Genomic DNA, 27,259 nt, shown 5'->3' with positions numbered 1-27,259 from the left:
TGTAGTTTCACGGTTCGCCCAGTGAAAGCAGGAGGAATGGAGCCTGTGGTGGCTCAGGGGACTTGGCAGTCTGACATCCGGCGAGGCGAAGCCAGCCCACGGCCGGCCTCTTGCCTTATTCGGCCTGTTCTTGACTCGGGTGCGGCGTCGGCTTCTCGGCGGATACAACGGGGACCACCACCATTTCATCCCGAAAGATTCGTATTTGTACTCGGGCTCGCAAAGACAATCAGATTCTAACCAGGTTAATGATAAATGAGATAATGTCTCAAAATCCCTCATGGTTCGCGAGAATGATGACAGTCAAATTCAATGTTATACAGCGTGGTTAATGGATGTCCTAGATTAGTTAAACGACCTCTCAAATGCACTGATGAAATACGGTCTGCCAGCGACGGAAGAAAAAAAAAAAAAAAAAAAAGACAATTCGATGACTCAAGTCAACCCAGCCTGCTATAAGCATGGCATTCCGCGCTGATCAAGTCGCTTTTGAAGGCTATTGGCATGCCACATCGTTCCGAAACCATGCTGCTCCTTTCTGATGCACCGTTGCAGGCTCTGCAGTAGCTATTGCCGGCTCTGTAGATGCACCTTCGGTCTCCCATTTGTAAGCATCAGTCTTGAATTGCTCAAGATGTTGGGGCTGTTTTTTGAGCTCCTTTTTGGGCTCTTTTTTGGGTTGTTTCTTGGGCTGTTTCTTGTACTTTTTTTTGTACTGTTCCTTGTACTGTTTTTGAGATGTTTCCGGTGCCGTATTTGGAGTCGTTTTTGGTTTTTTTGACTCTATTTCACTCCATGGCCCTCGCACATCAACTTGTCTTATACCTGCGATATACCAGGGCGATTGAGCCGCTTCCACCCGTTTTTTGGCCTCGACAGTTGTCCTCCAGCACCATCTCGTACCGCTGCGGTTCTTTCTGAGCGTCCGGATGTACACCGAACGGAGCAAGGGGAGCCACTTGACCTGATTGACGGAATAATCCTTGCACTCTTGAGGGAGCGGACGCTTCGTAAAATGCTCAAACTGGCGGCCTCCTTCGCCCATGAACAGGGACATGCACTCGCTTTTCGTTTCAAGCCAGGCTGTTCTCTGTGATTCTTCCACTGGCGCGTCGGCTTTGATGCAGCTAGAGAGACTGCGGAGGAATACGCGAGTTTTCCGTCCGTGGCACGCATTCTCCAGGAGTTGGACGTCTTCCACTTCCTGGAGGCGGATGCCGTAGAGGCCAAACAGTGCGTCCGCGTCGGGACGGACGTCAAAGAAAGCTTTGGGTATGTGGGTAGACTCTAGTATCTGCTTGAGCGAGATTCCGGAGCCCATCGTGGTAAAGGCCTCATGGCCAAGCTTTTGGACGTCGATGATGTAGACATGCCTTTTGGGCTCTACAAGGATGGTGAGGACAGAGATTTCACCATTCCGAGACAAGTCCGGAGATTCAGCATTGAGATACAGGAATGGATCTGAACGAGGGCGAATGTGTGAGATGGTTTGCAGCATGTCACTGACTTGATGAGGTGTTGCGACCACGTCGGATGTCACCTCAACACAGCCCAGATATTGCGGTGAGATACCTGATCAAGGAACAAGAGTGTGCACGTTAGTGTAAAAAATTCAAACGTATAGATAGCTATCCCCTTATCGAATGAGAATTAAATTACTGGACAGCTGGGCTTACTTGGGGTGGCAGGAGGGGCAGGTTCCCTCACTTCTTCGGCGCTTTGAGATTTTCGGTGCGCCCATCTAGTGGACTCAATACGACGTGGTACTGCTAATCCCCAGTCATTGGTTCTTTGCAACTGGTTGTTGTTCTTGGGACTCAATGCATAAACATGTCGCCTGAGTAGTGTGAAAGTTCTTGGTCTTGCTTGCGACAACATTGCGACGAAGTCTTTGAGAATTCTGTGTTCCTCCCTCCTTGAATCCTTTAAACTGCTACTAGCGTAGTCTTTTTACCCATGCCTGGAAATAGAAGTCAAGTCTCTCAGGGCTACAACAAAAGTACAAAATTGTAAGGTTCTCTAAATATTTGCGAAAATTAAGTCCTTATCTGGATTCTTAGTGACGAGGAAAAGCTGCATCCAAACGTCCGTCAGTCACGAAGCCGAGATGGACAACATGATATCACGTGCCAGTGCGTTCCTGCATTTGCACGCTTGGCACGCTATCGCGCTTCGACCCCTGTCACCGCCCCTGATTCTGCCGGGATTGACTTGTCAACTTTTCGCGCGTAGTGAATGGCTTTTGCTCCAACCTGATGATCGATTGACTCGTGCAACTTTTTTCTTCTTTTGCTAATGCACCTTTGATCCAGCATCACCCACATCCTAAAATATCCATGCTCTGTCAAAGGTCTATGGGTGCTTAATCATATTTGAGCTCCGCCTCCTCTCGGACTTGCTTCCGGGTTGGGCGGAGCACATCTCTTCCCGTCCTTGAAGCCAGCAAGCCACGAGACGAGACCGGCCCATCGTCCCTGATGCCACTGGCCTCGCACCTTGCGCTAAGACATGGCTCCCTTGGCTATGCCTGGTGCTTGAAACCATCGCGCAGTTTGGGTGGCATACACGATCGACACCTGATCCCGCGGAACCCATGGCAATCTTTGTCTGTAACTCAACGGCCACCGCTGAGCTCCAGATTTCGCACTGATGCTTGGCCTCATTCCCGTCGACTCGGTCACCCCGAGAAGGGCTCTGCGCAGTCAGAGCCTAGACTGCGATACACAGAGGTCGACGAATATGGCAGCATCACCCAATCAGTTTCGTCAAGCCGCTCGGAACTCCTAGCTAAATATGGCCTTGCGCCGAGAGACATTCGCAAGATCGATTCTTCCACTCTGTCGCACATTTTGATCCGACCAACCACCGTTCTTCTTCACCTGTTCCACCTCAAGGTGCTTGTGCAGAGGAACCGCGTTCTTCTTTTCGACAGCTTTCAGTCCTCTCCCGATGCTTCTTCAACCGTCTCGCCCGCCTCACGCTCAGCCCTCTTGCGTGATTTGCAAGATAGGATTCGACAGCCTGCCAACAGCAGTCAGTCTCCAAACGAAGATGATCCATCCTCGGCTTCATTGCCGTATGAGTTTCGGGCGCTCGAGGCAGTGCTTGGCTGCGTAGTGACGGAACTCGAACGCGAGCTATACACCATCAAAGGCCCAGCGCTGCAGCTGCTCAAATCACTGGAAGAAGAGGTGGATTCGGGTCTGGATCGACGGAAGTTACACGTTCTTCTCAATCTCCACAACCAACTTTCGAGATTTGCGCAACAGGCAGAGCTGGTCCGGACGGCTGTGGAGGATGTTCTGGACTATGAAGACTCTATGGCGGCGCTATACCTCACCGATAAAGCTGAGGGCCGGGCCAGGGCCACTTTTGACGATCTAACAACTGTGGAATTGCTACTGGACTCGTACTACAGGCTGTTTGACGAGATTGCACAGGAGGCGCAGAACCTGGTCGTCACCATCCGGAATACAGAGGAGAGGTAAGCTGGACAAGGTTATCACAGCCTCAATCTCAGAAGTCAACTGACCCGATTGGTTTACTCCTTTACAGCGTCAGCGCAATTCTTGACGCCAACCGCAATCTCTTGATGCTTTTGGACCTCAAGTTCCGGATGGGTACACTGGGTTTGGCTGTGGGCTCCTTCTTCTCAGCCTTCTACGGCATGAACATCATGAGCCACATACGGGAATATCTTTGGGCATTCCCAGGCGTCTCAGCTACATCAGCTTTCCTTGCGATTGCAACCAGCTGTTATGGCATGCTCGTGTTGCGCAAGTTTGTCCGGCTTAGGTTGTCTGGACGAGGAGATGCCGCGACGACGGGTCGGAAAGTCTGATAAGCTCAATCTGGCTCCTCGACATAACATACTGCTCGTTGAAGACCAAATCCCATCTCCAAAACACTTGCTGAACTCGGTCATCAGCGGCCATATAGGACCCCTCATTATCCTACCTCAGCAAAAGGGTGTTCACGTCAACTTTGCCTAAGCCAAGCAAGTGTGTTTGAAGTTCCGATCTGACCTGCCATGTATTACTTACTGACCTATACCAACCGTATCACTAAACCTAATACATTAATCATCCACTCTATAAAAGGTCTTCAAACTCAAGTTGTCGTGTTACAATCATTGCCGTGGCTGTTGCAATTATATATCAGAGTATGCTGCAGTATACGACTAGTCCGTTTGTCACCTGCTTGCACAACAAAGAATCATTGTTGGCAGCCAAGGAGCCTCTCGGAGCAGGTTTTGATTTATTACTTCATTGATTACAGCTATTTTTATCATCGTTCAAACCCGTGCTGGTTGTTCAGGACGAGCCATACGCGACTAATCATTTATCCAGCATTGCCGCCTTCTACAGCACCCTGTTATTATAGGAGCTGACCAGTCAACAAGCCATTGTTCAGCCGACCAGGGTTCCCAGAAGCTCTAGTACCGTTCTTTAGAAAGCAGTTCCCGCCCTCGCGCAGAGCGATATTGTCGTTGAGAGATCTTCGAAACACAGCAGCGCGACAAATCAGAGAAGACGGCCGGGCTGGATCCCTACCCGACAACCGATTATAGGTGGTGCAGGCGTTGAGGCAATCTGCATAGTTGTACGCGACAAAGACGCTGACGTCTTTTATCTCGCCGGCCGCCTCTCGTCCGGGACCGCTCTCGTCCACTCCGCAGGCTATCTTGAAGCGCTTGCTGTCGAAGCCAGTGAAGGAAGTCCCATCCAGGCGGGGACAGCTCAACTGAAGCGTCTCGATGTCTTTGGCCGAGGGTGTCGTGTAGTCCCTGAAAGGACCTTCTGCTGGTCCCGGGAAACTTGTGGAAGCTGGTGCCGCTGGTGTCGGCGGTGTTGTGGTTGTTGGTGTTGTGGTTGTTGCTGCTGTAGCTGCTGCGGCGGCTGATTCTTTTGCGGTTTGTACGCTGGAATCACCCAATAAAAGAAATATTAAATGTTAGCTGTGTTCGCCGAGCCAAGGAAACCAAAATGATCTTCTTACCGGCTTGCCATGACCGACCCAACAACCCCGCCCACGATAGCGCCGCCTATGAGGATGCCACCCAGCAGAAATATCGCAGCAAACACCACGGGGCGCATGCCAAAGGGGACCGACTTTCTTTGTTCATCTCTGATAGGGTATTCTGCGGAAGCCTCGTGAACGCCTAGTAGGGATTTTGATACACTCCCGCTATATGGTGAATAGACATGGCTATGTGGTGCTTGGGAGCTGATGTGGCTGTAGCTGGGCACCGGGCTGTCAACCCCGGAGTCTTCTGGGACTGCACGGCGGTCGTAATTGTACATTCTCCTTTGTTGACGTAACCGTTGATCTTTGTGCTTCGGTTCTTTGTGCTTCGGTTTGATGGAAGTGATTTGGTCATACCAGTGCTGATGGGTAATATATTGGGAGAAGCATTTTGTTCATTTTTTTTTTGTTTTCTGGCGATGGGAAACCCCAGTGGTCAAAAAGACCAGTCCACTCAATGCCCCCATCTCGGGACCGACAGCCTTACCATTCCCCCCCAATCGACAATACGCCTAACCAGCCCTAAATACTGTAGGATTCGGTGATAGTGTGTACTGGGGGGTTTCACTTGATCCAGGGGCCCGCATCCTCCTTCGCTCCAGGACTTCATGCAGGGCTGTGGCGGGCTCCGAAAGTGGTCTTGGCAGAGCTGAGTTTAATCTCGGTATTTTTTTGTCTTTTGCTTGGACGACTTCTCATTCGTTGCGACCTTGGCATCGTGGTAGGAACCAAAAGTTCAAATTGAGAATGCCACATCGGGGGGCGCAATGGAGTGCCATACTCAAGAAAGGCTGGGCCTTCACAACGGCCATGGGTAGGGTCAACATAGATGTGTTTGTCTGATATGATCGGCAACCATGAAAGTACTCTTATTTTCCGAATGAGAGGCTGCATAGCATCAACCAGTGTCATTCTCTCCTCGCTGATACTGACCAAAACACGCAATGGAAACCCGCCAAGCCTTAAGTCCTGCTTCGAGGCCGCCTACCACTGCGGGTTGCCAGCGGTTCGCAGGACCGCCCAATTGGCGGTATTTCTTTTTAGCCACATCGTGCAGATGTTGTATAAATTTCGGCCATTCAACGCGCATCCGGTATTTTTGATCTCGTCATGACGGCTAAGCAAGTCTTCGATCCGCATGCCGTCACCGAGAGCAGATTTGCCCTGCTCCTGGGCCTAATCCCTGGTTGCTCTTTTTCTTTCGTCTAACACCGCGGGTTATGCGCGAACAAATGTAGACTTGTTTTAGATCTGGTCTGGACTTCAGATGCTACGATATACACTGTGATGACCATGTTTAACACGCCCACGCAGCTGCATGCACATCCAGGCAAGACAGTATCACTGGCATCAATCAGACTTGGGCCAATGAGCTTCGTTACTGGGTAGCTTTGACGTTAGGTATCCCATCCGCCTACATGTGGGGAATAAAATTTGACCAAATCACATCCGAGTATACCGACGAGGACAGCGCCCGTAACGATATCACAGCCTCGACCAAACCCAAAAGCCTTGCCACAATATAGCCGAGGACTAACGGTGCGTGGACCAATACTTTGGCCCACAATGGAAGAAGCTCTGCCGTTGAACTTCAGCTGGAATGCGACAGGGTGTACGTCAACATCATGCCCAACAATGCGGTAGTTCGATGAGGTTCCCGAGTAAGATGAAATTCAATGTGCAGATGGACGAGGTCTTATAATTCCCGATGTCCCTGCCTCTGTGTTCAAAAGTTACCATGAGGCTCATTAGCTCTTGTGGTCACCTTACAAAATCAAAAGGGATGTTTTTTTGAACAAAGGCCATCGTCTAATTTGCATTTTTTTCGGTGGCCAACTACCAACAGAGCTTCCGCATCCAATGTGCCAAGTGTGATATCCAAAGAACGTGTGGTGGTACAGAGAACGAAGCACACATCCACGACATCGATATACGTTGGAATCGGCCAAACAGACAAGATGATTAAGCGCCGCTCTGCGTGAAAGTCGGGTGACAATGTGCGCATTTCCAGATACCGGAGAAGGTCTACTTGGAATGAAACGGCCTGGTGACTCTAAGTTGTAGGTTCTTCTTTGCCTTTACCAAAGCCATTCCCAAGTCCTTTGCTTGTTTAGTGCCTCGAGGCTAACACTCGGATTAATTCGATGATGGACAAACAAGACGAGACAGCAACGATGAAAGCTCACGAGGCAGCAGTTCAAGTAATTGCCAGACAGGTACAGGGCTTCAGGTCGCGCAATGAAAAGTTCAGAATATTCCACGGCTCAACCAACAGCACCAGACCGGCACACGGGAGCAAGACAGTCGACATCAGCCCCCTGAATAATGTCATCAAGGTCGACACAGCCTCCAAGACGGCCTTGGTAGAGCCCAACGTGCCGATGGACAAGTTGGTAGCTTCGACCCTGAAACATGGCCTGGTGCCACCCGTCGTTATGGAGTTCCCCGGGATAACTGTCGGTGGAGGGTATTCGGGCTCTGCGGGCGAGAGTAGCTCTTTTCGGTACGGCTACTTTGATCAATCGGTGAATTGGGTAGAGATTGTTCTTGGTACTGGCGAGATAGTACGAGCATCAGCCACCGAGAATGCAGACCTGTTCAAAGGGGCTGCAGGAGCAATGGGCACTCTTGGAATCACCACTCTGGTTGAGCTGCAGCTCCTGCCTGCGAAACGTTTTGTCAAGACCACCTATCACAAAACGAGGTCGGTAGCAGAAGCCATAGCCGTGGTTCAAATGGAGACGGCCAACCAAGGCAACGACTACGTCGACGCCATCCTCTTCTCCAAAACCCATGGGGTGGTCATCAGCGGAGAAATGACAGATCAAAAGCCAAAAGACATCCAAGCACGCCCGTTCAGCCGGCCCTGGGATCCATGGTACTATCTGCACGTCGAGCAACGGACTTCATCCGACCCCGCCACCGAGATGGTAGACTACATCCCACTGGCGGAATACCTCTTCCGCTACGACCGGGGAGGCTTCTGGGTCGGGCTCGAAGCCTTTCGCTATTTCCCCTTTGTGCCCTTCAACCGCCTCACGCGCTGGTTCCTCGACGACTTTATGCACACGCGCATGCTGTACCGGGCGCTGCAGAGCACGAACCGCTCCTTTGGCTTCTTGGTGCAGGACCTGTCGCTGCCCTACTCGACCGCCGAGGCTTTTATCGACTACTCGGCCAAGGAGCTAGACGTTTGGCCGCTGTGGCTATGTCCCCTGCGCGAGATCCGCGGTCCGTCCTTTCATCCTTCTACCACGGAGCCTGGTCCATCGGCGGACCCGAAACCGATGCTCAACATTGGGCTGTGGGGACGCGGAGCACAGGATTTGGATAAATTCGTGGCGCAGAATACGAGGTTGGAATGCTGCTTGGGTGAGCTGGGCGGGCGCAAGGTGCTTTATTCGCATGCCTACTACACCGAGGGTGAGTTTTGGTCATTGTACGATAGGAAATGGTACGAGGATTTGCGGGAAAGGTACGGTGCTATGAGCTTGCCGTCGGTCTACGACAAGATAAGAATCGACGTAAAGACTAGTTCTGCGGATCATGGTCCAGGTCGAAGTGGTTGGTGGGCACAGTTCTGCTCCATGTGGCCAGTGGCTGGTCTGGTGGGAATCCGCTCGGCCATACGCAGTGGCGACTATCTGCATCACCGAAAGCCCATCTGGAAACATTCTATTGGTGGTCCTGTCAAGAGTTGAGGGTATATAATTCCTGGCTTCAAACTCAGTAGCAGGTATGTATGCAATCAAGCATGTCTTCCCCCATCATCACGATGTATGCCAAGGCGGCTCTTCCTCGCCACTAAGTTCCCAGACCAATTTTCTGGCATTTGGATTCATCTGCCAGGCCATATGGATGGCGGGACAGCAGTCGCGCCATATGATATCCTCCCTGAGCACACTAAACCGGCGTCCGACCGAGGGGGTGTTACCTATTCCACCGACTCTTGTAATCAAAAAGTACGACTGAGAGATTGGCTCTGCCGCTGGGAGACTTGTGAGTTCACGAATGCCCTCCTCCTGCTCTCGTATATATCTATCCACGTTGGCAACCACATGACGTAATTTCTTGCGCCCCTCTGCCGTCGCACCACAAGGTTGCCCACCATGGCTAAACACAAGACTCCCAACCTGGCTCCCCTCCCAATGCCGGATTTGCAGTGTGATCATCTCCACCAGCTCAGGGGGGAGGCCGTGGTGGTACAGCGCAGAGATCAACTCCCGGATGCAGCGCAGCTCCAGCAGCAGGCGGGCCTTTAACAGGGCGACGACGAGGGCGTGCGATGCCACACGCATGTCGAGCAGCAGCCTGGCCTCGGGCGTCATGGTGGGCCGGATGGCATAGCCGTTGTACATGACTGCCGTCTCAAAGGCGCGCAGCTCGCCCATCCCGTTGCGGCTGCGGCTGTCAACTATGCGGGCCACGTTTTTGGGGAGCCCATGCTCGCTGAACAGGTTGGCGTCCAGGCGGCCGGGGAAGCCGTCCTCGGGCATTGGGAAGGGACACTCGTCAGCCCGCAGAACGAGGTAGGCCTTGGCGTCGTTGCCGAACAGCAGCTCCTCTGCCACATAGCGTAATTTCAGGGTCTCATTGTCGGCGTCATTTGTGTACGGGCGCTCACGGGGGTCGTAGATAATGGGCAGCATGCTGAGGTATGCCTGGAGGAGACCCGGGCGGGTGGGGCCACGGGGCTGAGAGCTGGGTTGAGGATCCGATGGGTTGCTCATTGTATGAAAAGTTGGTTGTGCATGAAGTCGTATTGATGCATACCTCTTTAGAGAAGATTTGGTTTAGTATTCTAGGTAGGATTGCTCTGAGAAGGAGCAGGGTTATTTACTCGGAGTATCCCAGGTTCCAACATATCTTACCTCTTCATGACGCACATCATTTCTCACACTGGCCGGAAGGTGCCATGATGGCTTGGACAATCCCTGGAACTGTATGTTGGGAAACATTGTTGCTGCTTCGCTCTAGGAAGGAGCTTTAGTCCTCTCACCCAGGGATGAAAGGGGACTCCAAGAGCAAAAAGGGAAGGTATGTAGGTAGGCAACTTCTAAGTAGAAAGTGAAAAAGAAATCTGCAAGTGCAAGTGCAACTGCCAAAAAATTTGCTTTGTCTCTCTTGAGTTCTTGATTAGGTAGGTACCTAGGTAATGTAAATAGGTAGGTAGATACCAATGACCTTATGTTTGTATGTGTCTCATGTCTTCAAAATCCAGTAAATATGATTGGTGTTGACTCTCATGATCAACAACAATCTTGATCTCAAGCAAGCGGATGTAACATGAAAAGTCTAAAAAGCTCCGGATTGTAAATAGACTTAATCTTGGGTTCCGAGGTGAGCCCAGGGATGAACCCATTCGGGCTATGTGTACTCTATTTTCTTGACCGTTGTCCTGACTAGTAGTGAATTGTGCTACACAAGTCCAAGATGCTGCCAGTTGTCAACCTTTGACCCTAAGACTAATACTATTGGTTGAAATTGATGCCTATGAATCTACTATGTACTATCCTGGCCTGTGGTAGCAGTCAACCTAGTCAGTCAGTCTACTGCAGTCAGATGAACCGTTGACGACAATTACTACTTTCTATTACCGCTACAGCAAGGAAAACGCTGTTGTACAAAGACCCGATTGCCCTACTCGCGATTGAGGTGGGGTTTTGATCTACATCCCGTAACTTGGCAATTTTGTTTACAGTGTCATAGGCCCAATACTACTACACCGTCGACTGGTGAAAATCTTGTATTCTGATTCCATTTTATGCTTCAGGACCTAGTCGTTCGTTCCAGTGAGCTCAGAACTCGTTCGACCTTGGAATATACTATGATACAGATCGACGGTATACCATGTAGCTTATACTATTTTCGGTATCAATACCCCTTTTTGATATGGTTGTCAATAAGGGTAAATTTATGGTTTTTTTCTCGGTCAAACGGAGGTCGATCAGATCGTCTTAATTCTGTCGATTTCAGATGCAGACGAGTCGAGTCTCTACTACCTGCTGCGTATCTTGGTTGGTGGGAGCCGAGATCAAGTAAGCTGCCATCTGATCGTTGGATATCAGACACGCCCGTGTATATAAGATGGTCTTTGATCTTGTCTGTTAGCATCTCTGATTCTATCTCTCATCAGCTTCAACTTCTCTGTCCAGCCTTCACACAATCTCTATTTCCATTCTTTCAGCTCTGTGAGCTACTTTTTGTACAATCTTTACTTCTTTAGTTTGCTTCTACCTCTGTCCTTATAGTACACTCACTCGTCCACTTACGAAACTTTTTTACTCCACAATCTTTACCATCAAAATGAAGTCCAACACCCTCTTCGTCGCCATCCTCCCCGCCCTTATCCACGGTCTCGTCAGTAAGTTCTTCTCACTGCTTCCCCCCTTTTTTTGCTGAAAACCATGAGCCATTAACCATTGCACGATGAAAAACTGAACACTAACGCCCTTTTTCACCCCCCCACCACCCACAGTCCAAGAGCGTGCCGAGGGTGAAAACGTCCAAACCTTCACTGGCAGCCTGGGAGGCACCGCTCCTCCAGTCATCAAGGGCACGGGCAATCGCCCCTTCTCTATAGATGGCGACACGTTCGTCAACAGCGGAGCCGCCCTGCAACGGTCCTGTGACAGGCAGAAGAACGCTTGCGCACAGCAGGTCAACAGCAAGAAGATCCAAGGCAGTGTTGCCGACTGCGACAAGCAGCAGAAGGAGTGCGTGGCCGCGACCAAGGGGGCCCAGGGGGCACCGGCCAACAACAATGCCAATGGGGGAGATAAGAAGGCTGGTGCTGATGGCAATGGGGCTGGTGCCAATGCAGGCAATGGGGCGAATGCCAATGCAGGCAATGGGGCGAATGCCAGTTCAGGCAATGCGGCGAATGCCAACTCGGGCAACGCAGCGGATGCCAATTCAGGCAAGGCAGCCGACGCCAATGCAGGTGGTGCCAAACAGGGTGGTGCCAAACAGGGTGGTGCCGACGGCAAGGGAGCTGCTACGGGGGCGGGAGCGGCTGCCGACAAGAAGGGTGCTGATGCCAATCAGGGCAAGGACAACAATTCCCAAGGTGGTGATGCTCAAAAGCAGAACGGCGCGGGCCAGAATGGTCAGGCCAACACAGCCACTAGGCGTTAGAGAGTGTCGGTGAAAGCCGTGAGAGGCTGGCTTGATGCCAGTAACGCTATTGCCCTTGCTGTTGCTGAGAACCAATCCATGTTCCAGTCGATATACCAGCTTTGGGCGATGAGGGTTTGGTCATTAAAAGAGCATCACTATTTTGATATAGTATAACATTGCTCAAGACTGAGGAGATTAATACATTTGTATAGTTCATATTGGTAAATATACTATTTACTCAAGCTTCACTTTAACCCCATTGTTTTCCGCTATGACTTATCAGTATATGCACCGAGACATTTGTTGTTGCCGCCAGCATGGCATATATGGTTCCACGGCAGCGTTTTTTATTGTTATTTTTGTTCGGTTATCTCTCCGGTCGGATGCGAGGTCAAAGAGAGGGGTGGGTTGCTCGGACTATGTATGGTACCGGACTTGCCCGGTTTCATCGCCAAGTGCAGCTATGTAGGTTGATATGTGCAGAGAGTGATGTGATGAATTGATGATTTTTCGTAAAGTGAATACTGCATGCATGGTTGTGTCACCAAGATGCATAGTGGCAAAAGTTGATTGCACCGCTCCATGGTGACTGGAATGTAACCCGCAATTCAGAGTGACGCCTTGCAGCAACGTGCATCTAGGCAATTTTCATATAACTACCTACCACTCTATAACAGCCTGACTGCTGCTACTGCTTCCACTGCTACAGCTAATGTATACTACCTACCTAGCAATAGGCAGGGCTTACATGGGTCGGACTTATATGATCGAGTAATTTACCTAGATAGGAAGGTAGGAAAGTTCACTTGGTAGCTATAAAATGTGTTGCTAGATATATTTAACACCCAGGTCACTCTTTGCTTTACTTTACTCGACTTGGCACACCAGTTGAACCCTCTATAATCCTAAATCATCAGTCTTGTGGATTCTATCAGCCAGGCAAGTCAGCTTTGTACCTATCATGGGATCCATCACGCAGGAAAACGATGCCCCAAAGCATGTGAAGCGTGGTCATGCTTCCCTGCAGCCAATATACACACCGCAGAGAAAGCTTTCAGTTATAGTCATAGGCGCAGGAGCATCTGGCCTCCTCTTGGCCTATAAGATCCAGCGCAACTTTGACGACTTTACGCTCGAGGTCTTTGAAAAGAATCCAGATATGACGGGCACTTGGTACGAGAATCGATATCCAGGGTATGTCTTCCTAGCTAGCCACCTCTCACCCATTCTGTGACTGTCCCTTCCCTCTTTTGTCCTTTAATCTAAAAGAAAAGAGCAAGCTTTACTAAACACATCACCAATAAAACCCACCAGGTGTTCCTGCGACGTCCCAGCCCACAACTACACCTGGAGCTTCGAGCCCAAGCCCGACTGGAGCGCCAACTACGCCGGGTCCAAGGAGATTTACGACTATTTCAAAAACTTTGCCGTCAAAAACGACCTGGAAAAGTTCGTCCGGCTCCGCCACAAAGTGATCGGCGCCAGGTGGGACGACGGCGAAGCCATCTGGCGGGTCGAAGTCGAAGACCTCACCACAGGTAGCGTGCTCAACAAGACCTGCCACGTCCTCCTCAACGCGGGCGGGGTCCTCAACGACTGGAAGTGGCCCGACATTCCTGGCCTCAAGTCCTTCAGCGGCGACCTGGTCCACTCTGCCGACTGGCCCGAGCAGGGGCTCGACCTGGCCGGCAAGCGAGTAGGATTGATTGGCAACGGCTCGTCGGGGATCCAGATCCTCCCCGCCATCAAGGACAAGGTAGGCAGCCTCGTTAGTTTTATCCGCAGCGCGACCTGGATCACGCCCGTCTTTGGCCAAGGGACGAGGCAGGGCGGCGAGTACCACGAGTACAGCGATGAGGAGAAGCAGGCGTTTGCGCGAGACCCCGAAGCGCACCTCAGGTTCCGCAGGGAGTTTGAGGTCAGCAGCAACAAGCTCTACCCCGTGTTCCACGTCAACTCGGCCGAGCAGGATGGACTGCGGCAGATGGTGGAGCAGAAGATGCGCGACAGCATCCGCGACCCAGAGCTCGAAAAGGTCTTGGTCCCGAACTGGGCCGTTGGGTGCCGCAGGTTGACGCCGGGCACTGGCTACATCAATGCGCTGTCCGACGAAAAAGTGCAGACGGTTTGTGCACAGGTCACACAGGTGACGCCGACTGGTGTGGTCTGCGAGGACGGCAAGAGGGAATACCCCGTCGACGTGCTGATCTGTGCTACGGGGTTCGACACAACCTACAAGCCTAGATTTCCTCTGAGGGGTACCTCGGGCGCGGATCTGGCTCGCATGTGGAAAGGTATGCAGCTGGGAAAGAAGATCGCCAGCCTGGCAGCTCGTGTTCTTTGTTTTTTTCTCCCCCACCTTGACGTCAATGTGTTTATGGACTAATTGTTTTGTTCTCGATGGGGGATATCTCCCACCCACCCCCCTCGCAAAGATGAACCTCGGGCGTATTTTGGCGTTGCAGTCGACCACTTCCCCAACTACCTCATGACTCTCGGCCCGAATAGTCCATTAGGAAACGGACCGGTCCTCATCAACATCGAGGCCCAGGCGGACTACATGGTCAAGCTGATGGGCAAGTTCCAAAAGGAGAACCTCCGGTCATTCCGGGTGCGGTCGGACGCAGTGCGAGAGTTTAACGAGTGGAAGGACGAGTACATGAAGGAGACTAGTGAGCTAATATTTTCCCCCAAAAAAATAATCCTATAACACAAAATCAGATATTATTTGCAAAGGCTTTTTTCCCCCAGAAACTAACTTCCCCTGCCTCCTCTTCCCCAAGTCTGGGCCGACTCGTGCCGTTCCTGGTACAAGGGCAACACTACCACTGGCAAGGTGGTGGGTCTGTGGCCCGGGTCGACGCTGCACTACCTCGAGGCGATCAAGGAGCCTCGGTGGGAGGACTGGATCATGGAGCGCGAGGCCGGGACGAACCGGTTCGGGTACCTGGGCGACGGCCACAGCACCGTCGAGGCGCAGGGTCTCGACTACGCTTACTACCTGCGAAACCACGACGACTCGCCGGTGGATCCGGTGCTGAAGAAGCGTAGGAAGAACCACCAGCCCGACGGAGCTGCCGTTGAGGAGTCGGGCCGAGTGGCCAAGTCAGGGTTTCTGTCCGACGGTGGTGCCGAGAATGGCGTCAACGGGGGTGCCGGTGGTGTGGCTGTGGCTGTAGCTTGAAGATGGAAAATTGATTTTCTTTTCTTTTCTTTTCTTTTTCAGCATTGACAATAGACTAACATAGTCTGATGGTATACTACTGGTAGTATTACCAGAGTATGAAAATGCCAAGATTCTCCACACAGTTCGATTGTCATAGTCTCGCTTTTATTTCTTTTTTGGAAAAAAAGAAACGGGACCGGCGGGGAGTGGATTTATTGTGTCGCGCTACATTAGCACGTCTTGGCAACGACGTACAGTATCGTTATCGTAACAATATCGGCATAGTCGGAAGCATAACCCCTATTCACTTTTCGAATTTTCATACTGGACGGTCGGAATCATTTGAGAGTCCGAAGGAAGGATGCCAGGGCACTCATATCATCCAGTCAACCCCCTGATCGAGCAGCTTGGCCTTTTTGGTGATGATCACGCAATGATTTATAACGACATATTCCGTCATTCATTATGCAGTACCGAGAAATACCTCTCCTGAACCCCCGCAACTACTTTATGGGCCTGATTCAATAGTAGTACTTGGAGTCAGAGAGGAAGCCCCAGGCGAATGGAAGAGCCCACCCACATCGGCTATTATTTCCTTGATTCAAGAATTTACTTTAATATTAAATGGGTATCGGATATCTCCTCCCCTTGAACAACAATTTGACCAAGGTAAATAAGGCTGCCCTCACTTGCTTCTTTGGGCATCAAGAATCGCTTTGGCAAGCCCATCAGTCCCAGCCAGCAGATCATCCTCAAACGTGCCAAACTCCTGCCCCATCGCCTTGTCCCCATCCACCACACACTCCATAAACTGCCAGACGTGAACCTCTCCCTTCCGCACCTGGTAGTCGACCCTCTTGCCCGCCTTCCTGGCCGCGTCCACGAACCGCGTGATGTTGCGGAGGAACCTCTCGTTCCCTCCCGCCGACACCCACGTGTAGGCGGGCAGGATGTCGTGCCAGTCGTCCCTCGGGCCCGTGAACTCGAGGTAGCGCGCGACGTCATCGTCCTCGACCCCGGTGGCCGCCGCGACCGCCCACGCCCGCAGCGTCGCCACGTTGACCACGTCCATGCCCGGCTTGTCGTCGTAGCCCGTCTCGTCGACCGGGTTGACCCAGGGACTGATCAGGAAAAGGCCCCTGCCGGGCTTCGCCGGCCGCTTCACCCTCTCGACCCCGACCAGCGGGTGCGACATGTGCGCGAGCATCGACAGGATGATGGACGCGCCGGCCGAGTCGCCCATCAGCGCCACCCTGGTAGGCTGCACGCCCATCTCCCCGACTACGTAGTCCCAGCAGGCCGCGGCCTGGAGAAGCTGGGTGGGGAAGCGGCGCTCCGGTGCGAGCGAGTACCTCAGGGCAAAGATGGCCACCTTTTGACCCTTGGCCTCGATCCGCTCGGCCATGCGGAGGAGCATGCAGACGTACTGCTCCGGCAGGCCCGTCACGTAGCCGCCGCCGTGGACGTAGATTAGGACCACGTCGGCATCACGCGGTTTGGATGCTCGCGTGAACCCGGGCTTGGTCACCCAGATGCCGCTGAACTCGGGCCGGTCGATCACCTCGGGGAACGCGGCCAGGCGGTCTCCATAGCGGTGCGAGGTAAATGCTTGCGTGCCGCGGGTCGAGCCCTGGCGGATTATTGATGTGGGTAACCAGTAGATAATCCTGGGGTTGGGCTGTTAGTATAACATGATGAGACCCATGATAGTGAGAAAAGGGGTTGGGGGGAAGCAAACATGAGACGACTTGCTTTGGAACTAGAAAATATACGAGCTCCTTCCGTAGAGGTCCCGTTTTTGATCTTATGAACCGAGCCAAGAAAAAGAAGACAACCTGTACTGTCACCACCGCGTAGCCGACGACGGCCAGAGCCTTGTCGAGCTTTGACACGTGTCCGAAGTTTGGGTTAGGGTCATATTTTAGGCGATTTGAAGGGCTCATGGTCTCAATTCTGATTTTCCGATTTTGTGGTTTAGAAAAGCAGATTAGGAAAACAGAAAATGTCCAGATACGAAATAAAAAAAAATGCTTGGCAAGGCTAAGATTTGGTAGTGTCTTGGCTAGTTCTGGAGCTAGAAATGGTCTGGACGTCAAGAGTCATGACTTGCTTGTTTATCTTTTGCTTCTTCAACGTACGTGGTAGACCAAGTTTCACTTTACGGTACAAAGTTTACCGAAAACAAAAAAAAAACCCCCCCAACGAGTAGCTCGCAAAAAAAAAACTTGTGGGTGAGAAAGGAAAGCGGGGGGTTCAATGTCACCAATCTGGGTGAGATGAAAAGCCCTTGGCTTTTGTGTCTACCGTACCGTATCTTGCAGCCACTACCCCTAAAAACAAACATTCAAGCGCATCATCGAGCAGGGAGGATCAGCTTGGCTGCAGAAAAAAAAAAAGAGCCTTTCCCCGCACCAAGAAAATGGGCAGACTGCTGGATAGGTAGGATTGGTAGGCTACCAACTCACACCCCCTGGTCGCTAACCCCCCTGGAGTCTTTTTTAACCGTAAGCAAAATGTTTCACCGCTCACCGGCAGGACCCTGAAGCTTCCGGTTCCCCATTACGGTGGAGTACCCGCGTGCAACGTTAGAAAGGTGAAAATCTTGGTCAATCTCAATCTCCCTGCTCGGAAGCGATAGATTCATTTTCGAATCCGACCTTGGCCAATTCGACTTTTCTCTTTTGCTGCGAGTGCATTCTCTGCAGGAAAGAAATTCATCATTAGCGGCTGTCCTGTCTTTTGTTTAAACCAAGGGCTCTCTTACATTCTCAACGGTACCAGCAACCAGATACCTCATCACAAATACTTGCTGATCCTGTCCAAGCCGCTGTGCTCTGCTGATTGCTTGACTCTCCACGCTTGGGTTCCATTGCGGCTCGAAGATGAAGATGTGGCTTGCGACGGTGAGGTTCAGTCTACAAGAGTGGTTAGTGCCTGAACCAGGCAGGCCCTTTTAGGACTGCATCTAGACTAGTAAAGGGAGGTCTTACCCAAGGGCACCAGTTCCTGTCGTCATCAACAGCACGGGAATGTCTCGGTCCTCTGTAAACTTCTTCATGCTAGCCTGTCGCTGCCAGATGCTGAGATCCCCGTCGATTCGTTCGTAGCGGATGTGATGATTTTGCAAGTGCATTGCTATCAGGTCGAGCGATCGCGTCCAGCACGAGAAGACGATACTATCGAGGGTGTTTTCCCGGGTCAGCTTGAATATTTTTATATCAACAAGGAGACGATATCATCACCTTTTGGCACCACCTAGTTGCGAGACTGCTTTGACGTCCTTCATCAAGGCTTCCATCTTGGATGATATGCCATTCATGTTGAAATAACCACCAGTTCCTACATCTGCGTACATGGGTAGCCCCACGCCTGCATTTGGCCCGTCATTGAATTCGTCTACCACCCTCGTCCGGGCGTGGCACACCGGACACGAGGTGTTGTTGTCTTCCATGCACTCGCCACAGAACTTGTGTCTGCAAAGAGTCGAGCTTAGCGCTTCAAATGCCGAAAATGGAGCGCCGCACCCAGAGCAGATGGTGTCGCCTCCGAGTCCAATGGTCTGCAGCATCGCCTCGCGCTCCGATCGTCTGTCCCTCCGGCTTAGCTTCAGGGGCACTTGGTATGTGCCATGGTTGCAGATCAGCCTGAGCTGCAGCTGGGCTTGGAACAAACCGAAATGGTTGCCCTTTCCGGTCCTTTCCCACGTCTTTTGTCGGATCATCTCGGCAGTTTCCCGGACTGTTCGATCATACTGCTCCCGTTCTGCTCGAGACAACGTGATCCAGTTCGTGCTTTCCACCGGCTCTGGCATTCCCAGTATTACTCTGGTCCGTCTCAGACAGATGGAGTCCATCAACTCGGCAAAGGCCTTGGTGCCCTTCTCAAAGTCCTCGCTGAGCTTGCCGATGACGTATTTCTTGAAGACGGCTTTGTTCTGGAGCTGGTCGACTTGGAGAAATGATAACAGGGAGCCGAGATCTTCCAGCTTGTTTTGTATGGGCGTCCCGGTCAAGCACCACCTTGATCGAGCGGAAAGCTGGGACACAGCTTGGAACAAGGTCGTCTCCCTCCGCCGTATCATGTGCGCTGCATAGTGATCATCGCGTGTCAGTGGACCCTCAAGGTTGTTGTTATATGTGCAGTTGCATCACCCTTGACCTACCTTCATCTAGAATGATCCTGAACCATTCAATAGTACGTATTGCGCACCTTGGCTTATTGGCACTGGTCGCGATAGTATGGTAGGTTGTGAAGATTATGTCACTATTGAGGTATATCTCGGGGTCAACAGCATCCCGCTCCTTTCCGTAGTACTTGGCGACTGTGATGCCTTCAGACATGTGTCTATACGGCAGTGGATCATGGTCAGTCCATTCAAAGCTCAAAAATACACAAGCAAAGTAAGCTGAGACGAACCTGTTGATATCATTTTCCCAGGTCTCCTTCATAATCACTGCAGCGTATGATCAGTACTTTTTGTCAACGTATCCATGGCCCTTTGGTGACCGGAAGGCTTACATGTGGATGGCACAATAATGAGAGTCGCTTTTGAGCGCTGGGCTGTGCGGACGCGCTTGGACGTCTGCATTCCCCATGTTTTATCGCCGTCTTTCCTCCATTCCAGTGCAATGTCGAGTGTATCTGCGACCAGAGCAAGGGAGGTCAGGGACTTTCCCATGCCCATATCGTCTGCCAGAATCCCACCCCCGAGCTCTTCTGGAGGCTCATCTTGCTGCTTGCTAGTCAATTTGTGGCTGTACCTGTAAGGTGAGATAGACGATCAGCATTCGGTTGGTTTTTTTTTTTTTTTTTTTTTTTTAAATTCCTTGCGTGATAAGGAAAGATTGGATTTTGCCAAGTTTGGCTTACTCCAGCAACTCTCTGCGAGGCGCATTCACAATATGCTGCCACAGACTGTAATCGGCAGGTATGGGACCCTCCTCTCTCTGCTTCATGAAGTGGAGCGCTTTTTGCTGATGTCTAGATTGAAATATGTCAGCACGTTCTCTTTTTCTCGTCGTCACCAAAAAGGGTGAAATGAACAGCAAACCCACTGGAAAAGATTTGTCCGCAACTTGGAGCCTTGTGCCAAATACAATCCTCGGTGTCTAGTAAGAGAATGAAAAACTGCAGATACCGCCCTCCTGCTATCCCCCGCCTCCACTATACCAGCCTCACCGTTCTCGACCGTTTTTTGATCCTTTCTCAGTCTTTCGGCAGCTGCCAAGCAGGCTGTTGTTTCCTCAAAGCCTGGGAACTCAATAAGATGCGGGTTGTGATAATCAACCCCAACAACGCCGTGGTCAGGATCCTGGAGGAAGATTTTGCACTCGGATAAGACGCAGCCTACAGCATCGGCATTCGAGCGTGATCCGTACACATTCATGTCTACTTTCAAGGTGGCATCAAACTTCCTCCTAGTACGTTGAATGACGTCCCTGACAGCAGTCGGACGCACAAAAGCTCGGGTCTCGATGAGTTCCTGCTGACAGAGCTTCTGCGATATGGCTTCCAGAGCGTCCCAGATTTCCGTAGAGACTTGGGCCAACACCGTGCCGTCTGCAAACTCTAGCAGCGGGTTATCTTGGGGTCGTTTAATGAGTTCGAACTCCATGACACTTTGGGTGAGGTCAAGTTTCTGGAGGATCTGCCCCATGTCTCCCGTGAGTCTAATGCTAGCATCATGAATCTTTATTTAATTCTCGATGACCATGGTTAGCATTCAATTATACAGCTTAACAGCAACGACAGGACGTACCATTCCATAGCAGCAGTATTCCTCAGTTTGTCTGGTCGTGCTCCCCAGACTCCGTTCGACAATGCTTTTTGCATTTTCATGGTCTTGATTGGCGACTCCCAAGGCCACATCACCCCAATTTTGTATCTCGCCGAGCGTTTCATCGAGGTAAGTGGTCTCAATGATTGATAGAGCCTCATCCGTTCCGGGAAAGTCATCATTCAATATCGCCCACAAGTCACGGTCGTAGCCTGAATTGAAGCTCATCTTGCATGCGGTCTCAGCTCGACTATCTACGCCAGGAGACTAGATTATTAGGATTCTAACTTGCAACATTTATGACGTGACAACTATGGGGATTAGGGTGCGACATCTCGGAGGCATGCCAATTTCCACATGCAGGGTTTGGTCGCCTCGTCTGCATATGTATGCATCCGGGATCACAGGCGAACCATCTTGGCTGAATGCTATTGGCTGAGTTTATGGGGGTCATTGGGGACCTTTTGCACAGCCTGACCAGTTGCTACTTGGCCCATCACATTGCATATTTTTACTCACTCGGGTGGTTTCACTGTAGGAAAAAAAAAACCCCTGCCGGCCTTTCCATTGTCCTCGAGCCTGATCAGTGGTCTTTTTTTTATAACAGGCTGTGAGAGATCATTGGGCAACATATTTTAGCAACAAAGGAGTTCAACTATTTAGCACAATCACTCATCATGTCTCAGTCGACGCCTACTACAAGTGTCAAAACCAGCTTCGAGCTGGCCTTGAACAAGTTTCGTGCTCAGCTTTCGAGTGAAGAAAAAAATAAATTTAGTGTGACAAAAAAGGAGGATCTGCAGGTCGCCATTATCAACATACAAAATGAGCAGCGACTCTCAAAGAAGATGGTGAATATTAGGCGTGCTCAGGGGTTCATTGAGGCCATGGAACAGTTTGGCAAGGTAGTAGAGGTCTTTGGCAACTCGTGTGAGATTTTGGCATTTGTCTGGGGCCCCATGAAGTTCCTCCTCTTGGTAAGCAGATATATTATTGCTGTCCTCACCCAATAATTCTGGACGGTTGAGCTCTAACTCGCCGTACAAAAGTCTGCAAAATCTTGGACCGACTCGATTGATGAGCTATTAGAGACCTATCAGCATATCGCCGATAGCCTCCCAGTCTTTTCAGGCTACGATACCCTCTTCAAAGAAGATGGTAGAATGCAAGAAACCCTGAAGCACGTGTGGGAGGTGATTCTCGATTTTCACTTGGAAGCACTCGCACATCTCCGGCAGAGAAGTAAGTTATCTAATCACCTTCAAAGCTAGAAATGTAGCTAACTCCGGCTTTACTGCTATACAGTGGCAAAGCATATCTTCCGTGCTGTGTGGAACAACTTCAAATCTCGCTTCCGGCCAAAGTTAGATGATCTTCATCGGCTCAAGGAGCTTGTTGACAGACAAGCTGCTCAGCTGCACATCAGCCACTACGAGGCCGACAGAACCAGCACTGATACCAAATGGGCGCAACTCTTTGCTGAGCTGGCGGAGAACCGCAAGAAATATGCAGCAGAGAAAGAGCATCAGAGCTTACAGAGGTACCGGGAAATCCTCAGATGGATTAACGCCCCTGCGGTGATTCGAGATCACGAGGAGCAGCTTAGAGTACGCGAGGACTTGCACAAAGCAACGGGTAAACAGACAGGTATCTGGATTCTTAAACACAAAGAAATACAGAGCTGGTTAGGCCTTGATATACCCAGGTCGTCCATCGTCTGGTTACACGGTTTCCCTGGAGCTGGTGAGTTTGTGATGATTATGATCACAGAAGAGCCTGTTCAAAACTAATTCAGATTGTCAGGAAAGTCTGTGCTTGCATCCGTGCTCATCGAGGAGCTTCGAGAAAAAAAGCCGGCTCCGGTGGCTTTCATGTACTGCAAGTATCGGGATCCGCAGAGAAACTCAATGCTCAACATCCTCCGAGCGATTCTGGCCCAGCTCCTCGAGGCGAACCGATTGGACCCACGCCTGGCTGACTTGAGTCCATACTATTACGACGAAGGTCTGGCGAAGGGCGGACTCTTCCTCGAATCCATCAAGCTCTGCAAGAGTCTTCTCAAGCTCATTCTGAGAAACATCCCCAAGGCATATGTTGTGCTGGACGGACTCGACGAGTGCGAGGCTGATCAGCGCAAACAGATTCTCGAATTCATGATCGACGTTATCAAAACTTGTGACGGCCAGCAGCCTGGGAGCTTGAGGTTGCTGGTTTTAAGCCGTAACGAGCCTGATATTAGGAGGCATCTCAATGCTGAAACTCAAATATCAACTCTGCCAGAAAATATCGAGAGCGATATCAGTATCTACATGAACTATTATTCGCAGCTCATCCAAGAAAAACACTGTTTTGAGGACTCAGAGAGGGAATATATAGCTCAGCACGTCACAGACCGTGCCCAAGGTATACCCACCTTCCAAACGCTCCAACATGTGGGAAAGTGCGTGTGCTAATGAGGCAGCAAAACGCAGGAATGTTCCTCTTCGCCAAGCTGGTTGCAAATAATCTGTTAGCACAGCCAACAAAGCTCCTGGTCTCGGAAGAACTCAGTCCATCCCGATTTCCCAAAGACTTGGGACAAGCGTGAGTCCATGTTTATGCCTGATGTACTACTGCCTTTTCCGGCTCTGACATCACCACAGCTACGACCGAACTATGCACCGTATTATCCAGACCGACAGCGACGAGGAGAAGAAGACGGCTTTGAAAATCCTCCAGCTGCTTTTGTGTGCTCGAAGAGCCCTTAAGTGGCATGAGATTCAGGCTGCGGTATCCATAAACATAGCCACGCACAGCCTCGACCATGACCGTAGGCTATCATCACACGTACATGAGATATGTGGTTCTTTGGTCGTGGTTTTACCGGGAGACAGAATCGAGTTTGTACACTCCACAGCCGCAATGCAAGTCGCCCCCTAATTCAATTATTCTTCTGATTGATGTGTATATATCAAGGCTGGTATTGTGATTAACGTGTGGCATTTTTCAGGCATCTCATCAATTCTGATTATATGTCCAGTCTTTCAGCAGAGTACGCAATGTCTCTCCTATGCTTGCAGTACTTGACATTCGACTGCAACTTCGACTCAGAATACCAGCCAACGCTGGAAAATGTGGAGGGGCAGTCGGCCTTCCAGGATTACGCCGCTGCCCACTGGGCAGACCATGTCCTCAAAACGATCGAGGAAGCAGGCAGGGCAGTAGGCAAATATGAGCCACACATACCATCTGAGGAAATGGAATATGCAATTAGAGATTTCAGCGAGATATATCGTGGGGATCTCGTCGTGGGAGAGGACATCTCTCCTCCAAGCGTTGAAGCCCTGTCGAGACTTGGACTCTCGCAAGATTTCGATCTAATTTGGCGGATAGCTCAGCATATAACCTCGCTACGAGGGACCGGTGATCCTGACGATGCCGTTCACCCATCGACACTGGAAAGTGCCATCAAACGAAGCCGCGCCGCGCTGGAGAGTAGGGCTCTTCAATCAGACCCGCGCGAGAAGCGAATCCTGGCCGAGTATTACGGCGAGAACTTCTTCAAATGCTCGAGGCGAACATGCTACCACTTCCACGAAGGTTTCAAGCTTCGGCGAGATCGTGAAACCCACTCAAATCGCCACGAGAAGCCTTTCCAATGTACTGAGCCAGGCTGCGACTATAGATTGTATGGCTTGGCGTCGATGAGGGAGCTAAAGAGGCACCGTCGAACTTGTCATCCAGGCATAGACAAGTGTTCCGCGTCTTTTCCAAGACCTCCAAAAAAGCCTCAACCTCGCAAAGCCGCAGAACTCAAGTTCAAGTGCGAAATTGAGGGCTGCACAGCAGCATTTTCACGCAGGACGGTTTTGAGGAGCCATGCTCAGTTGCACGCGCTCAACACCCGTGGAGGGCATAGGATTTGTAGCAATGCCACATGATCGCAGCTCAGATGATAAAACTGGCGATTAACGAGTTGTTATGAATAACAGAATCCCCTGTATCCTTTTTTTTATCCCCTCTTATTGAGCTGGCGTTGGCTTCCCGCATCCGGAGCCCCTAGTTTATTTGATGAAAAGTTTTTAGCGCAAAAGAGGCAGACGGTGATCCAATTAGGCACTGCCAGCCTTACCCCACCCTTCACCCACTAAGAACAGTCTGAGGGCGGTGATTGGGCCGCCATTTACCTTTTTTGCGCTAAAAACTTTTTCACAAATGAATCCACCAGAATGTCGCCAACACACGTCGAGGAACGTGTCAAGGGTCCCCCGGTCTAGAACTAGAACAGAACCAAGTCTTCTGTGTTAAACACTTGTTCATAAGTAAATGGAAAATATGCAAGATTTGAGAGCAACTGGTCGGCTTCGTATAAGGGGATAAACTGATTATGTTTGTAGACTTTGCCTGCATCCAACTCTGAGTTGCCTTTTTCTATGTGCCTCTCACCTTTCCCACCAAACCCAATGTGCAACACGGAGTATGAACCGTTGCTTTCGATAGGTAGGTCATTGGCAAAGATATCCCTGTATGTCCTTTATGGAAGAGGAGCGTAAAAATCATATCTTCACGTACCCAGATCTGATTGGCAGTCGATACTATACACATGCTTAGGTATGTTTTCATATGTCGATAAGATTTCTCTATTAAAGTATATATTTGCGGAATTTCAGCCGCGAATCTATCAAGGCTTAGTCCGTATTCCCGTTCATCTTCATCATTTCGTACTCGCCTCTACTGTCCCGACCTCTCCCACGACCTCTACCCCTGGAGAAGCCATGCTCTTCATCCTCGGGGCCATCAGTGCCGCCACCCGCAGTGCTGCTTCCTTCTCCGTTCCCGCCACCGGACGCATTTGCGGAAGACCGCCCTCCCCCAAAGAACATGGGCCGCAGCTCGCGGTACTGACAGCCCCACATGCCCAACCCCACGGCCGCAGCGCTCGATGCCGCCATGGTGAGCCACCAAAAGGGGCTGCGCGGCACCCGCCCCGTGTAGAACGTCGTCACGATGAGGTGAATGACGTGTAGGGAGATGGCAAAATCCGGGACGAGCTTGGAGCGGGCGACAATGAGCGTCAGGCCGAGCGAACTGTAGATTATGATTATCTTTTTGTTAGCAAAACCTGCATGTGTTGTAGAAGCGCCAGTTGCACGCGAATTGCGTATGGCTAATACCGGGTAGCCCGGTTTCCGGAGAGGAAGACTCACACAACCAACGCCCCGTCAACCAGCCATGTGAAAGCCATCAGCCATCCCATTGTTGTGTCCCCTCGCACGGGCTCCCACCCAAACAACCACTCCATCGAGAACTTTTTACCGTAAACGAGCGCCGTGAATACCATGAGCACCAGGGCCGCAGCGTAGTAGGAGACCTGCAGGATCGCCATCTGGGAGATGATCTTGAGCGGTGGGAGCTCCGTCAGCGCGCCGGCGCGTGGGGGCCGGCGACGCCGCGCCATTATTTTGACTTGTTGAGTTGCGCGTACGTTTCCTCCGAGGTCAGGTCGCTCCCATGAGACTCTGGGTTTGCAGCTGGCTGCGGATGTTGTGGTCGTGTCTTTTGCTCAACTTGACCAAAGCCCGAATTGTGGTCGCGAGACTGTTTGGTACAGGTAGGTAGGTAGCTTGTGTTGAATTAGACCAAGACGCTACCTCATTGAAAGAAGATCAAAATCAAAACAAATCAGTCCGTCGCTGGTCGAAAAACTAATATCGTAGCTTCTGCTGAATGCCGAAGATGATGGATGGCTGGTTCGAACGGTGATGTCCAAGCGATTGGTTTCGCACAGACTTTTGCGTCGAGATTTCCAAAAATCAGTGAGCAGGCGTTGTGTTTACAGCTCAAGTCGACGGCTGAAGCTACCTAGGTTGCAGCTGTTTATGAGTGAGCTGTGGGTAAAGACCAAGCTGTCGGGACTGTTGGGTTACAATAGCCGTGCTGCCTTGTTGATGGGTTGTTGTCCCGGAAAACAAGCATCTCGCAATGTGTCGTCAGAAAATCAACCTCGGGACCCCTGCGCAGGGGATCGACCTGCCGGACTCTCCACAGGAACACCAATACGCTAGACCTGTTCTAGCGCTGATGCTACGTCGCGCACTTGTACTATTTATGCTACCCGCAAAACTTGGGACGATGTCACGTGAAAACGCGGGTCCGACTCGGATTTTCGGGAGAGCGACGTCACCAAAGCTTCG

At 51.1% G+C, this 27,259-nt stretch overlaps 11 protein-coding genes across 11 annotated transcripts; 5 read left to right on the top strand and 6 right to left on the bottom strand.

Annotated features, from left to right (window-relative positions):
• Nucleotides 1-398: 398 nt before the first annotated feature.
• Nucleotides 399-1,878, bottom strand: PgNI_01019 (uncharacterized protein; the record flags this gene model as incomplete). Its single annotated transcript, XM_031121096.1, has 2 exons — nucleotides 399-1,572; nucleotides 1,677-1,878. The coding sequence occupies 2 exons, from the start codon at nucleotides 1,876-1,878 to the stop codon at nucleotides 497-499; spliced, it is 1,278 nt and encodes a 425-aa protein (XP_030987921.1). The 3' UTR covers nucleotides 399-496.
• Nucleotides 1,879-2,267: 389 nt separating this feature from the next.
• Nucleotides 2,268-4,085, top strand: PgNI_01018 (uncharacterized protein). The gene is made up of 2 exons (XM_031121095.1): nucleotides 2,268-3,484; nucleotides 3,556-4,085. Exons 1-2 carry the CDS (start codon nucleotides 2,478-2,480, stop codon nucleotides 3,839-3,841), a joined length of 1,293 nt encoding a protein of 430 aa, XP_030987922.1. The 5' UTR covers nucleotides 2,268-2,477; the 3' UTR covers nucleotides 3,842-4,085.
• An 83-nt stretch (nucleotides 4,086-4,168) lies between these two features.
• Nucleotides 4,169-5,468, bottom strand: PgNI_01017 (uncharacterized protein). The gene is made up of 2 exons (XM_031121094.1): nucleotides 4,999-5,468; nucleotides 4,169-4,921 (listed from the first exon to the last, which is right to left on the bottom strand). Exons 1-2 carry the CDS (start codon nucleotides 5,301-5,303, stop codon nucleotides 4,378-4,380), a joined length of 849 nt encoding a protein of 282 aa, XP_030987817.1. The 5' UTR covers nucleotides 5,304-5,468; the 3' UTR covers nucleotides 4,169-4,377.
• A 1,731-nt stretch (nucleotides 5,469-7,199) lies between these two features.
• On the top strand, nucleotides 7,200-8,726 carry PgNI_01016 (uncharacterized protein; the record flags this gene model as incomplete). The annotated part of the gene is made up of 1 exon (XM_031121093.1): nucleotides 7,200-8,726. One exon carries the CDS (start codon nucleotides 7,200-7,202, stop codon nucleotides 8,724-8,726), a length of 1,527 nt encoding a protein of 508 aa, XP_030987818.1.
• A 69-nt stretch (nucleotides 8,727-8,795) lies between these two features.
• Nucleotides 8,796-9,983, bottom strand: PgNI_01015 (uncharacterized protein; the record flags this gene model as incomplete). Its single annotated transcript, XM_031121092.1, has 2 exons — nucleotides 8,796-9,719; nucleotides 9,924-9,983. 2 exons carry the CDS (start codon nucleotides 9,981-9,983, stop codon nucleotides 8,796-8,798), a joined length of 984 nt encoding a protein of 327 aa, XP_030987913.1.
• A 1,348-nt stretch (nucleotides 9,984-11,331) lies between these two features.
• On the top strand, nucleotides 11,332-12,162 carry PgNI_01014 (uncharacterized protein; the record flags this gene model as incomplete). The annotated part of the gene is made up of 2 exons (XM_031121091.1): nucleotides 11,332-11,389; nucleotides 11,504-12,162. 2 exons carry the CDS (start codon nucleotides 11,332-11,334, stop codon nucleotides 12,160-12,162), a joined length of 717 nt encoding a protein of 238 aa, XP_030987914.1.
• Nucleotides 12,163-13,105: 943 nt separating this feature from the next.
• On the top strand, nucleotides 13,106-15,328 carry PgNI_01013 (uncharacterized protein; the record flags this gene model as incomplete). The annotated part of the gene is made up of 4 exons (XM_031121090.1): nucleotides 13,106-13,338; nucleotides 13,459-14,438; nucleotides 14,580-14,816; nucleotides 14,928-15,328. The coding sequence occupies 4 exons, from the start codon at nucleotides 13,106-13,108 to the stop codon at nucleotides 15,326-15,328; spliced, it is 1,851 nt and encodes a 616-aa protein (XP_030987821.1).
• A 476-nt stretch (nucleotides 15,329-15,804) lies between these two features.
• Nucleotides 15,805-17,253, bottom strand: PgNI_01012 (uncharacterized protein; the record flags this gene model as incomplete). The annotated part of the gene is made up of 2 exons (XM_031121089.1): nucleotides 15,805-16,977; nucleotides 17,123-17,253. The coding sequence occupies 2 exons, from the start codon at nucleotides 17,251-17,253 to the stop codon at nucleotides 15,996-15,998; spliced, it is 1,113 nt and encodes a 370-aa protein (XP_030987916.1). The 3' UTR covers nucleotides 15,805-15,995.
• A 224-nt stretch (nucleotides 17,254-17,477) lies between these two features.
• PgNI_01011 (uncharacterized protein) lies at nucleotides 17,478-21,359 on the bottom strand. Its single transcript, XM_031121088.1, has 8 exons — nucleotides 21,069-21,359; nucleotides 20,448-20,999; nucleotides 20,180-20,283; nucleotides 19,829-20,070; nucleotides 19,727-19,763; nucleotides 19,473-19,654; nucleotides 18,075-19,396; nucleotides 17,478-18,009 (listed from the first exon to the last, which is right to left on the bottom strand). The coding sequence occupies exons 1-7, from the start codon at nucleotides 21,312-21,314 to the stop codon at nucleotides 18,549-18,551; spliced, it is 2,211 nt and encodes a 736-aa protein (XP_030987917.1). The 5' UTR covers nucleotides 21,315-21,359; the 3' UTR covers nucleotides 17,478-18,009; nucleotides 18,075-18,548.
• A 404-nt stretch (nucleotides 21,360-21,763) lies between these two features.
• On the top strand, nucleotides 21,764-25,006 carry PgNI_01010 (uncharacterized protein; the record flags this gene model as incomplete). Its single annotated transcript, XM_031121087.1, has 7 exons — nucleotides 21,764-22,063; nucleotides 22,136-22,328; nucleotides 22,392-22,829; nucleotides 22,890-23,489; nucleotides 23,558-23,669; nucleotides 23,729-23,895; nucleotides 24,117-25,006. 7 exons carry the CDS (start codon nucleotides 21,764-21,766, stop codon nucleotides 25,004-25,006), a joined length of 2,700 nt encoding a protein of 899 aa, XP_030986387.1.
• Nucleotides 25,007-25,703: 697 nt separating this feature from the next.
• Nucleotides 25,704-27,073, bottom strand: PgNI_01009 (uncharacterized protein). Its single transcript, XM_031121086.1, has 2 exons — nucleotides 26,273-27,073; nucleotides 25,704-26,153 (listed from the first exon to the last, which is right to left on the bottom strand). Exons 1-2 carry the CDS (start codon nucleotides 26,521-26,523, stop codon nucleotides 25,754-25,756), a joined length of 651 nt encoding a protein of 216 aa, XP_030986544.1. The 5' UTR covers nucleotides 26,524-27,073; the 3' UTR covers nucleotides 25,704-25,753.
• Nucleotides 27,074-27,259: the final 186 nt, after the last annotated feature.

The sequence above is a fragment of the Pyricularia grisea genome (assembly GCF_004355905.1).
Source record: "Pyricularia grisea strain NI907 chromosome Unknown Pyricularia_grisea_NI907_Scaffold_1, whole genome shotgun sequence".
In the NCBI taxonomy this organism is placed as follows: Eukaryota; Fungi; Ascomycota; class Sordariomycetes; order Magnaporthales; family Pyriculariaceae; genus Pyricularia; species Pyricularia grisea.
The sequence above is the reverse complement of the archived record's forward strand: the minus strand, read 5'-3'. Positions and strand labels throughout refer to the sequence as shown.